We start from the raw sequence: 12,291 nt of genomic DNA, 5'->3' as shown, positions 1-12,291 counted from the left end.
CCCTGCAGTCAGAATCTCACCAACTCAATTAGCATGGGTACGTGAACCAACAACCCAACTCTACTATCGTCGGCCTGTCTCACAATTGCAACCTCACGAACAAGTAGTGACAGCCGAAGTGATTTATGGTCTAAGTACCAAAATTTAGAAATATGCAAGTTAAGTACTAGCAAGATCGAAACTGAGTATGAGTGTAGTTTAAGAGGTGATTACTGGTGCGGGATGACATGACAGCTCTGTAGACCGCAGGTCTAGTGGGTAGCCTAGAGAAATAAATACCCTTTTGTGAAACAGCGCTTTAATCGCAAGCCGAGATACGGCTAGTACTCCATTTTGACTCGGAGTGTCTATTACTTTCCAGATTATCGCCCCCCTTATAACATCCTTGTCTTAGTGTTGATGTTGCTATGACCTTCACCCATCATGACAGGGCATTAGAGGATGCTCAAATCAGAAGCACGTAGTGGTACTGGAAACTGGTTCAAAGCAATGAAATGAAGCTGATTACTAAACCAGAAGATCATATTCGTGAATATCTTGTCGAGTCGTAGTGCCCCATGCGCGTGTTTTCTCACCTCCAACATGATGGCACTTATGAGAAGCATCATTGAACGCTATAACAAGTCCTCAATCAAAGGTTAAGCAAATAGAGAAGTACGAGATAATACCGCTCAGACTTATTAAAAAACAACAGCGAATTGTGCCTGTATTGTGGGATTGGGTAAAATTCTCACCTCCTCATGAGACGGACGTCCATATCATGACAGTTGATATCGGACGTAAAAGACCAAAGCATCAGCCGTCGAACTTGAGTTCGAGAACTTGATTCAATATACCGAGGCTTGTTACTAGTTTCAGGGCTGGATTTGAGCCTTCCCTATCTTTAATCGCCATCTTATGATGGAGAATTGCGAATCGGTGCCTATACACATCAACAAGGGCATTGATACTCTCCAGTGAACTACAGTCTTTCCTAGTCACATTTGAGGAATCAATTTCGGTGGGCTACAGAAACCGCAACTCGCCTCTTTGATGAAGTCTGCAGAGTAGTTGTCATGAGCGACATGACGCGCCACCAAGACACTATCGATTATTCATCGGAACGGACAGGGCACGTTGAACTCCACGAAACTCAACCGTTAACCGAAACAATTACGGAGCCTCAGCACAGAAGGTTCGTTCCCTTCAAACAAGGAGGCCTTTGCACTCGTTTGGTATGACTGTCAACAACTAGACTATGCGCCAATTAGCAACTGAGTTTAGACAGATCCCATGTCCATGGCGCATTATTAAGCATAATCGTTCCACCATCAGAGAGCTAGAAAGTTACATACATATAGCCTTATGGGGCCGGATCGGTATTGTAACAAAATGGGAGCCTATGTTGGGGCTGAAGCCTGTCGCACGCACTGTGAATGGCTGATTGTGAGGCGTTCAGTGTAGCCTTTGGTCGCAAAGCTTTCGCCAGACCTCCATTGGGCTTTCGATTATTAGTGTGATGCAGAACCAAAAGTGACCAAATCACCTAGGTTAGTGGCATTGATGGCGACTATTAGACTATTCAACTGTCTGACTACTTATGCTTCTTTGTCAAGTCTTGGGACTACCGGTATATCACAATCACCCTTCAATGCCTCGTACGTCCCGCTTCCTTTTTAGTGCTCGCTCTGGGATGTCCGGAAAGTGGATGGAACTTCACGAGTGTCCAGATTGATCAGATAAAAAATTTTCATCTCTTAGCCGATCTCGGGACGGGGTGTGGACGTAGAAAGCTCCGGCTTTAACCCTGCACAACTGATGAGGGGCAACTCATCTTATCTGATCATCAGATTAGATACTTGACGCAAAAAAAGCCGCTAGAAAAAAACTTGGTCTCGCGCTGGCCTGGGCTTGATGGGGCAAGCGCAGGGTTAGGGCGATGAAATGGGACTGTAGTACTGACGCGATGAAGTAATGCAAGTGGCCACAAAAGGTGCGTGGATGGTGTAAGAACTGAACAGAAGCTCCGTCAGGACTGAACCGTCCCCAGGGTCCCGGTTCTTTGTCACCCGAGACCATGCCCTTGGAAACATGGGTGAGGGGAGGCACAAGATTGCAGTTGACTGACACGAGCGTGGAAGCTCGAGCAAGAATCTTGATGATGAGCCCACCAAACTCCAGACGACTTCGCCAATGGATGATGGCGAGCGATGATGCAACTGGCAATGTCTAGTGTGAGACGGCGTCCATCTGGACACCCCCAAACACTCATAAAATTGCCGCACCGGTTCGGCCCTGGTCTATTACCGCTTTGCTTGGCTCCTTATACACGCACTTGATTCCGTAATTGGCGTCACCCCCATCCAGGAGCATGGGCCTGAACGGAGTACGGCACTGATGGTGGGGCAGGACATCATGGCGGGTTAACACGGACGTGCAGGTTGATGGCGTCTGTTTGAGCTTGAGAATGCATATTATTGCAAGGGAGAACCCTTGATCAGCATCCACTGCTGTTTTTCTCTCGGGGACTGCTTTCTTTACAGATCCCGTCGTGTTTCTCCGAAGTTCCCAAGTGATTTTGTCAGTTCCAAACTTCATCCACACTCATCATGGCGACCGAAACGACGAATATACCTTCCGCTCCATCGCGGCAACAACAGAAGCTCTCTATCCTTGAGGGCCCCGTCGATCCTCCACTGGTTGATTTGACGTTGGGTGAGCTTCTTGAGCTTCAGACATATCAACATGGCAACCAAGAATGCCTGGTGATTCCCTGGACAGGTGCCCGCTGGACATACAATGAGCTCAGCCAACAAAGCTCATCCCTGGCGCAATCGTTGTTGGACATGGGAATTGGAGTTGGCGATCGTGTTGCCATCATGGCAGGCAATTGTGAACAATATGCGGCTGTCTTCTTCGCGGTGGCTAAAATCGGTGCTATCCTTGTCATCCTGAATAACACATACACACCAACCGAAGCGATGTATGGGTTGAAGTTTTCCGACAGCAAGATTTTCTTCACAACACCAAGGATCGGAAGACTCGACCAGACGCAGCTACTGCAGCAGCTTGAGGATAAGAAGACAGCCCCCATGGTCGTGATGCTAAGAGGAGATGAGTCTGGTAAATACCAGACCTATGACGAATTGGTGAACGCTGGTCGCAGGCGAAACCACCAAAGACTGTATCAAGCCATGACCAAGGTGCTTCCTCATCAAGTGGTCAATCTTCAATTCACAAGCGGAACGACAGGATTGCCCAAAGCCGCAATGCTCACCCACCAGTAAGTGATCCATGAATTCCTCTGAGCAATGTGTTAGCTTGGTGCGATGCCGACTTTTCGACTTCTAATCTGACGAATTTATAGCAACCTGGTAAATAATTCACGCTTTATTGGTGATCGCATGCGGCTTGGTCCTGAAGATGTTTTGTGCTGCCCTCCACCGCTGTTCCATTGCTTTGGCCTGGTGCTCGGTCTTCTCGCTGTTGTCACTCATGGCGGTAAGATCGTGTATCCGGCGGAGGTCTTCGATATTGACGCAACGCTCAAGGCTATTTCTGATGAACAATGCACTGCCGTTCATGGTGTTCCAGCCATGTTTGATTCGCTTTTTCAGGCAAAGTGGCCCGAGAACTTCAACTGCGACAATCTGCGTACTGGTATCATTGCTGGTGCACCTGTTCCTCGGTACCTTATGGAGCTCTTGGTAAACCGTTTCGGAATGACAGAGTTCACTAGCAGTTACGGCTTGACGGAGGCTTCACCAACGTGCTTCAATGCCTTCACTGATGATTCCATTGACACACGATTGACGACTGTCGGTACTTTGATGCCTCATGCAAAGGCCAAGATTGTTGACCGTGATGGCAACATTGTACCTGTCGGTGAGCGTGGTGAACTTTGTATTGGCGGTTACCAGCTACAGGCTGGTTACTGGAACAACTCAGAGAAGACCAACGAGACTATGATCCGCGATGCTGCCGGTGTCCTCTGGCTGCATACCGGTGATGAAGCTGTTTTCGACGAAAATGGGTACTGTTCGATTACTGGGCGCTTTAAGGATATTATCATCAGAGGTGAGTCAAGTATATCAGTCTTGGCATTACGGAATGCTTGACTAACCCCGCTTCAACAGGTGGAGAGAACATCTACCCGCTCGAAATTGAGGAGCGTCTGATGGATCATCCTGCTATAACACGTGCCATTGTCGTTGGTCTTAAGAACAAGCATTATGGTGAAGTCGTAGGCGCGTTTGTTGAGTTGGCTGAAGGGTACCAGAAGCCCCAATTCGAGGAGATCAAGGACTGGTGTCGCAAGAGGCTCGGTGGCCATAAATCGCCTGCACACGTCTTCTGGCTGGGCGATGGCGATGTTCCGGCAACGGTCCCCCTGACAGGAAGTGGTAAAGTGCGTAAGTTCGAGATGGCTAAGCTGGGCGATGAGCTTCTCCGAAAGCATGAGGTAGCTGCGAAGCTGTAGTGTGGAGTAGGCACTAAGTTAGTGGACAGGACTGATCGAGTTCAAGCGATGGATTAGATGATGTGTATGTTTTGAAGCGTGATGCGATTATTGTTAAATGGATTTGGAAGGCAAAAGTTTAGAACAGAGAGAAATATGAGAAAAGGCTATTATAAGGTAGATATAAATCGAAAGTAGCTGGTCAGACACCCAACACCTGCCGTTTTGTTTCTTGGCAGTCCTTATTATGCACACAAAAGCCCAACCTTGCCTTCCAAGCGGCTCTTTCCATCCCAAGCATACCTAGGTTAGGTACCAGGTAATTTGAGATTAGCACATCTAAAAACATGTGATCTAAGCAAGCATGAACCTTTTATTGCTGCCCCGAATATCTCAAACTACCAACTAACCAGTATTTACGATAAACCTATCATTTCCGCCGTCATATCTTGTTCGACACTCATAGCTTAGGCACAAGACCAAGCTTTGTGCCAGCAACAACCTTCTCGTTGTCCGCCAATGGGCACAGCTGGAAGAAGCGCTCTCGCGACGATCGGACGAAAGCGCTGCGCTGATGCGGCAGATCGACAAGTTTGTCTAGGCCTGATCCATGCACGAAGTCATACATAACAATAGTTGTGTTGGTCTCCTGAGACTCACCAACAACATACATAGTACGCGGGTCGTCGAGATAGAGGTAGTGCATCAAGCTGCTCCACCACGCCGACACACGGTGTGGCCCGCGGAATCGCACGTCACCTACAAGGGAATGTCGACCGCGATCGAAGTCACCAGCGTTGAAGTAGCCACCCAGCCGGTCCTCCTATTAAACGACATTGTCAGAAAAGTAGCAAAAAGAAAGACAGGCGTGAACATACCTTGGCCCAATAGACCTCGAAATACGCAAAGTGGATATCATCCCACTTTGCTAGAAGCGCAATCACATGCGGATCGTCATGCACCTGACGCAAATACTCCTGGTGTTGCTCCAACGTTCCAGTCTGGCTCCATCCTTGGGAAACACGAGGATCATTCTGCCATTCATGAAAGAGCCGTACGTGCTCGGTATCATTATAGTCGACTGATACCATGGAGAAGGTCTCATTGAGATGAGGAATCCATCGGCTGTAAACAATAGCCCCAGGCGCGGGCTTGGCTGGTCTGGCTGGGTGCCATGACTGCTGAACTCTCTCGGGATCATCAGGATCTCCAGCGACTGTGATTGTCGTTGTGTTGTGTAGAGGAGTCAAAGGAAATGATCCAAGAGGGGTCGAGGCGGGCAGAGAAGAAGGCGATTCTTCCGGGCACCAAACAGGTCGAGGTCCAAATGGCGATCCAGCACCTTGCCAAAAGGTGCCTCGCAAGACAAGGACGAGGCTCTCGTCAGTCTTGTTGGAAGTTTGGCGCTTCTCTCGGCCCTTGAGAGGGTGGTCAATGGCAAGCGACACTGCTGTGAGTTGTTGGCCCAGAATAGCGGCCCCAGCTCCATGGAATTCTAGTCGATATGATTCCACTGTTGTTCTCAAAGTGAAAAGTGCATATGCAAGCAGCCAGACTTGACCCAAGCCTGGCGCCTCGGTGCCAGCCCAATGAACGGTGACACATGGCGAACGGCGTGCCCGAGCCCAAAGACTGTTGTTGGATTGAGGTGGAAGCTCACTCGACTTCAGATCAATTGGGTCTGAGAAGACAAGGCCATCGTTGTAAAGATCAAATGGCAAACGCTTGCCAGATCTAGGAGCTTTCTGGACAAGTTTATAGGCTGGCGCATTCGTGTCAGGTTGTGCCGAGACCTTTTCAATCGCAAACTCGGTCTGGTAGGGATGAGGAAGCTTGACGACAGTTTCGCCAGCTTGGAGGGCTGAGAACGTTCCTTTTGGCGCTGACATTGTCCAAAGGGTCTAAGGATTAAAGATTGGATACTAGCGAGAAGGGTTGGAAAAGGATGAAAAAGTTGGACACGCTCGAGAAGCTATTCACACCAGGATACCAGGCTGCATAAATGGGAGAAGGTATCCATGCCGGTCCTCCACTTCGGAACAAGCTTAACACCTTGGAACAGCATTCTGCGTGGATGGCATACCAATCAATCCCGCAACTTTCCAGGCCATTGCATAACTTTCTCGGCTTTGGTGCAATGAAAGACTAGTGGTATTTTCGAGACGACGGCAGAAGTGGACTTAGCTTGCCAAGCCGTATGGCAGCGAGATCCCGAAGATCCCCTACTGTGAGTTGTGCAAACCAACTCTGCTCAGGGTCAAGATTATCGTGTGGGTCAGAGCGGATCTGATAACTCAAGACCAGCCACCCCTGACGCCCAACTTGTTCCTTTTTGGCTGCACACGCCCCTCCTCTTTTTCCGGTCCTCGGAGCTGTTTACCTAATTCCCAGGATCAGGGTCTAGGTATTGCCGATCTTGACCGCTTGGAAAGACTAGCAGGATCTGATAAACCACTCAACCACGCTAAAGGTTCTGCAGGCTCACCAGTTGACCACTGGTGGTGGGGAGTGCCGGCTTCATGATCCTTGCAAAAGTCGGTTCCAAAGGGTTTGATGAAAAGAATGGCCTGATGAATGCCTCAAGACCGAGTGTACCTGGAACCTCCGTTCCGCGGACATTGTCTGTTCTCAGCGGTCCAAGGCACGCATGCTTAACTCTCAGCATTGCATACCTAGATATTGCAGCCCCAGTCAAGGGCATAGGGCCGTTTTCTACCATTTCTGTGGTGTATGCTTAAGCCACTCAAGTCTGCGAACAGCCATGAGCTTGAAAAAGACCCAGCACTTCTTGTAAGGCATGTAAGTTACAGGCTCTCAATTCTGCCGATATGTGTCAATAGTGATGGAGGTGTTCGTGCGTCAGTTACTTGTCGATCGCCGCTCATCTGTCAACTTGGCCGATACTTTGACTTTGTGGCATGCACGTTAAGACTGGTTGGCAGCCCGGTAGCCAGGTACCCTATGAGGAGACAATGCACGGACGAACAGACAATTGAGCGAGGGGATGTCCGATCCAATCTTATCAATCAAATCTGATCTGAATCGCTCGTACGGATACGCAAGACCCTCTTCACTGCAAGATGGAAGATGATCATGTCTGAGACCTGAATGCTTATTCCCGATGATCAGCTGTTAATCACATGCAATTACTGGTCCTTTCATCCGGAGTATAGTACATACATAGCGATGAACATGGGTATAACGAATCCTTGGTTGGAAGCTGTCGATCTCGTCTGGCTTCTCCGCTTTTCGTTCTCATTCTTGGTGTTCCTTGAGCGAAGGTAACCCGAGACACCGTACTCGGAATACGGCAACGGCACGGAATGAGCTGCATAAAGCGATTCATGACGTGTGTGTTCTGAACCTTATTAATGGCTAGGTTCATAGTCTTAATGCAGAGGCCGATGATCTAAACCACATGTACCAAGGCTTCGAATAATGCTTCACTTTGGCTTCTTTCAAGTCTAACAATGCCAAAGACCCTCAATTTGATTCTTTCAGCTTCTCTTCAAACCAACCTAGGCTTGACAGGCAACTAGTTGGTCAAAAATCTTGAAAGTCTGATTGCCAATGCTAAGATGACAGTAGTGCACGAGAACTAAGTTGGTGTCAAGGGTAGACTATGGCATAATTCTAACCCACGATATGATACATATAAACCGTTAGGTGTATTGCATCTGACATAGTGGTCCCTCGCAGATCGCTCTCGTGTCTCAAGACATCTGGGAACTCGTACTTGCTACAGCTCTTGACTCATATATTAACACTCAGATCGCAACCTCCATATTCACTTATCTTTGTAAGTTTATGCGCTAGAACTCTTCATGCTAGTCTGCTATAATGGCGTTAAAATCTACGGCAGCCCAAGTCTATCCTGGAATGAAGGGAAACCCCGGCTTCCTCAATGCTCATTGTTTACTATGAACTTGCCACTTCCATATGTGCTTTCCCGGTTCATCCCTTACTGTCGTAATATTCGAAGATTCTAGGCTCAGGACTTGAGTTCTATCCCATGCGTCCTGTGCATGTATTATGCCATTAGTCCATCATGCACGTAAATAGAACAAGCTTTCTAAACAACCAAACTTCTCATGGTACTTTGTACGTCCCTATCTCCTGCCCTGTCTGTAGATTGGCGTAAGACTGGGTGTTCTAGAGGAGAGCCGAAGGAGTAGCATATCCACCACAAGGATATGCCGTGGGCTCGAGGCTGAGATGTAACAGTTCGGGACTTGCAAACGATTTATTTAGCTCCGGCCAAGTTTTAACCTGTTATTACGCATATTACTTATGTTGCGATTCACAGATCCGTGGCCCTTTAATGGAGCATGGACGCCATTGTCGTGCAGAATCATGATCGCCAGATGTACTGTTAATCCATTTCAACCTACTCTTATCGCCAGTTTGTTTTTTTGTATTCTCCGACAGATATTAATGTGTCTATTTCTTCTGTAGTTTGGCCGATCACCTTTCTTGATCAGCCCAACAGGGAGAGAAATGTCGAGCAGCTCAAATTGACTTACAAGAATGTGAGATCTCTCTTCTCATATGCCTGAGGGTCTGACATATGTACAACTAACTAAATCAGAATGTAGCGATTCATAAAATTCGCTGGTTGTTAGAATTGTAGTCTTTCTCCTTACTCTTGTCTTGCCTGTCAAAGAAAACCTGACTGTGAAGGACGCAAGCGAGTCAAGGAAAACATTTGATATATGAATTTAAATCATGAATATCAACTGGCATAGTAGCTGCGGGCAAAAATCAAGTAGCTTAATGACAACGGCTCCGATTCTCATCACTTCAAGGTCCCATTAAGGCCAGTCTCATGCTAGATGGATTCAGCTGTTCGTGAACAGATTTGGACAATTTCTCACTATATAAACATAGCATAAGAACTTTAACTCAGATAATAGGTATCAAGAAGAAGTAACCAATACACTCAAGACAACGCAATGCTGTCGCTCATCCTCAGTAGCATGTCTGAAAGACTATATCCCGAACGCCAGTCACTAAGATCGTTTCCCATTAAGCCTTAGCCTCGTCAGTCTTGCGTCCACCGAGCTGCATGTAGTTCCAGCAAACTATCAACTCAGGTCAGCCATCTCAAGAAACATATCAAGGTCCCGTACAACTTACTCGTCCAACCAAGATCATCTCGGAAGCAAGACTGAGCAACTTCCTCGCCATAAACAGTGCCTGTGTCAGGGCTCGATGCCACCGCCTTCTTTCCAACTGCGAGCCCAATCACAGGAGGGTATACCACAAGCTCCTTGAACTCTGGGGTATGACCTGCTCGTTGGCTGAGGATGCTTTGATGGATGTTCTGTGCTACGTAGTGGCCGTGATGCATGGCACCGCCACACCGCTTGATACCAGGCCAGTTGGTGATATCGCCAGCAGCATAGTGCGACTCGGCGTTGGGTGTGCCGTCCTGGAACTGCAGACTATGCACGAGTCAGCAACGTGGAATTTCGAGTCAGGAGATAATTGACTTACTTGGGCTTGATCTTGACAAGACCATCCGCATCGAGGGCAGATGTCGGCAAGTATGTTGAGGTTGGAACACTCCTGGAAATTGCCATGATAACCTCGCTTGCGAACATCTTATGGCCGTTGGTAAACTCAATCTCATACTTCTCACTCGCGTCGGTCGTCTCGACCTTGTTGTTTGCAGCTAGACGATGGTTCATGAGAACCTCAACACCAGCCTCACGGAGTAACTTAAGAGCCACATCCTTGGTCTCGTCAGGAAGACCTTCTGAAGAAAGGAGCTTGTCACGCGAGTGAACGAGAGTCACCTTGAGGCGAGGCTTCACCATTTTCAGCTCTGCAGCCATCTCGATGCCAACAGCGCCTCCACCAACGACCACGACGCCATACTTAGCATTATGAACAGAGCTGATGTGGTTCTCAGCTTCAAGGAGATATTGCTTTCGTGTCTTGGACTGAGGCACAACCGGCCAGACGCGACGTAGACCAGTAGCAGAGACGAGGTAGTCGTACTCAAGGGTACTCTTGTCCTCGGTGAGGTGAGCAGAGATGGTCGCCTTCTTGGTTGCAGGGTCGACACTGGTGACAGAGCCTTGGATGATGTTGATGCTGGGATCTTTGAGGCCAGGGATATCAGAGTACTTGACCCAGTTCTTCTTGGAGAAGTTGGAATCGGCAAGAGCCAACGGGGAGCCGATCAAATGGTCTACGATACTGTCAGAGCCCAGCATTTATCATATCGCTTAGTCCAGTTGTAGAGTACTTACAGTAGCCATCTCTCTCATCGACGATAGTGATATCAATGTTAAAGCGAGGAACATCAGGATGGTGGATGTATGGCTCGGAATTCATGCGGGGAGAGTATCCTTGGCTCAGATCAAGCAAGTTAACAGCAGCAGATAGACCACCATAGCAACCCCCAAGTATGAGAACGCGCACGGCGTTGGATGATTCGGGGAGCGAGCCCATCGTAGCAAAGGCCTTGGAGTGGAACGTAGGACGAATTTGACGTCGAAACACGAGATGTGACGCTAAAACAACAGATCTTGCTTGGATCTGAGGCCGAGGTAAGGCGAAGGTTGTATGCAAGGAACCCGAAGTAAAGAAACGTATGTTTTGGGGTAGAGTCGCGTGTGGGACTCTGAGTAGTTGTCCTGAGAACCTGAACGACCTTGTAGCTATAAACATGAGCTGAAGGATTTGGTAATATGAGCATGGAGATGGGGGGATGGGAGAAGAAATAGCTGAAGCAGCAAAGGGGAGAAGAGATGAGAGAATATGCGCAGATGAAGACCCGGGAATAAACGACAGCACCCGCTGAGGACTGCCAGTGACGCAAGGCGGTATGGAATCTGATGCGAGGAGGAATACACTGTATCCGTACCCGGGTTAAAGGCGCAAGAGAAACTTCAATATCGGACCAAGACCGGCTCCGGACCCGGCTTCAAACAAGGGACCTTTCATCTCTCGACTGGAGCCAACAAGACACTGTTTCTCCATCGTAATTCCCAAGAAGCCTAGGGCAGTCTCACAGTGAAATTGAGGAACGGGACCAGTAAGACAAGAGAAAGCAGCGGGGCATTCTCCATGATCACGGTGTTGGTGTTGGCGTTGGTGCAAGGAACTTTTTTGTATGGAAGTGGATGTGGAGTTAAAGTTATCAGATCCGTCCTAGGCCTACGTTAGGTAGGCAGCGACAGCCAGCCACCACAAGCGACGGAATACCGCGAAACTCCACTGAAGCCTTAGCACCCTGGACAATAGGGAAAATTACCAGATCTGACGGATATCCGTTCTCCGCTGACTCATCCAAGAACACGCAGTCTCGAGGCACGATTCCACTTCTCGTGATGAGATGTACAGTGCGAAGACCGTTATCAGATCGATCATTGGAGTAATGACTTCGACGATCTCTAGACTAGTAGTGGACTTGTTACGGAGTACGCAAATCCTCTGATGGAATCCCAATGGAGAGTTTATTTGATTTGCTTCTGTATGTTGAGAGAGCAAGGATGTTTTATGAGAGGAGTGGATGTTGTGAGCCATCTATATAGAAGCCAACCTTGGCAATAGATGTTACAAATGTTTTCAACTCCTTAACAATAGATATTTTGATACGCTTAAGCTATGGTGTCCCTGAAACCCAAACAGTCATTCTTACTGTATCGTCTGTGTGTGTCGATCTCGGTGTGCTATGGGTTCGGAAATCCGATGGAGGGAATCAACTCGAGGCCGATCAGATAACTCAGTCTAGGTAGTCAGGCCCAATGCGAGGGGACCACACTTGGCAAGCGAGCCAGTGAATGACCGAAAAGAATTATCTGATCCGAACAATCCCTGACAACCTTAGCTCGCCCCGCTGA

At 48.3% G+C, this 12,291-nt stretch overlaps 4 protein-coding genes across 5 annotated transcripts; 2 read left to right on the top strand and 2 right to left on the bottom strand.

Annotated features, from left to right (window-relative positions):
- The first annotated feature begins 2,479 nt into the window (after positions 1-2,479).
- Positions 2,480-4,689, top strand: FVEG_11330 (long-chain acyl-CoA synthetase). The gene is made up of 3 exons (XM_018900549.1): positions 2,480-3,262; positions 3,347-4,056; positions 4,116-4,689. The coding sequence occupies exons 1-3, from the start codon at positions 2,589-2,591 to the stop codon at positions 4,457-4,459; spliced, it is 1,728 nt and encodes a 575-aa protein (XP_018758837.1). The 5' UTR covers positions 2,480-2,588; the 3' UTR covers positions 4,460-4,689.
- FVEG_11329 (hypothetical protein) lies at positions 4,604-6,557 on the bottom strand. The gene is made up of 2 exons (XM_018900548.1): positions 5,317-6,557; positions 4,604-5,261 (listed from the first exon to the last, which is right to left on the bottom strand). Exons 1-2 carry the CDS (start codon positions 6,325-6,327, stop codon positions 4,899-4,901), a joined length of 1,374 nt encoding a protein of 457 aa, XP_018758836.1. The 5' UTR covers positions 6,328-6,557; the 3' UTR covers positions 4,604-4,898.
- Positions 6,226-7,941, top strand: FVEG_17002 (hypothetical protein). The gene is made up of 2 exons (XM_018906236.1): positions 6,226-6,450; positions 6,501-7,941. The coding sequence occupies exon 2, from the start codon at positions 7,169-7,171 to the stop codon at positions 7,472-7,474; it is 306 nt and encodes a 101-aa protein (XP_018758835.1). The 5' UTR covers positions 6,226-6,450; positions 6,501-7,168; the 3' UTR covers positions 7,475-7,941.
- Positions 7,942-9,255: 1,314 nt separating this feature from the next.
- Positions 9,256-11,559, bottom strand: FVEG_11328 (hypothetical protein). Of its 2 annotated transcripts, XM_018900547.1 has the most exons (5): positions 11,313-11,397; positions 10,696-11,106; positions 9,935-10,634; positions 9,575-9,882; positions 9,272-9,519 (listed from the first exon to the last, which is right to left on the bottom strand). In XM_018900547.1, the coding sequence occupies exons 2-5, from the start codon at positions 10,895-10,897 to the stop codon at positions 9,464-9,466; spliced, it is 1,266 nt and encodes a 421-aa protein (XP_018758834.1). In that variant the 5' UTR covers positions 10,898-11,106; positions 11,313-11,397; the 3' UTR covers positions 9,272-9,463. The 2 variants fall into 2 exon arrangements, with proteins under 2 accessions (XP_018758833.1, XP_018758834.1); XM_018900546.1 differs by having other exon boundaries at positions 9,256-9,519; positions 10,696-11,559.
- Between the last annotated feature and the right edge of the window lie 732 nt (positions 11,560-12,291).

This window comes from Fusarium verticillioides, chromosome 9, assembly GCF_000149555.1.
Source record: "Fusarium verticillioides 7600 chromosome 9, whole genome shotgun sequence".
In the NCBI taxonomy this organism is placed as follows: Eukaryota; Fungi; Ascomycota; class Sordariomycetes; order Hypocreales; family Nectriaceae; genus Fusarium; species Fusarium verticillioides.
Note: the sequence above shows the minus strand (reverse complement) of the source record. Positions and strands in the feature narration are given on the sequence as shown.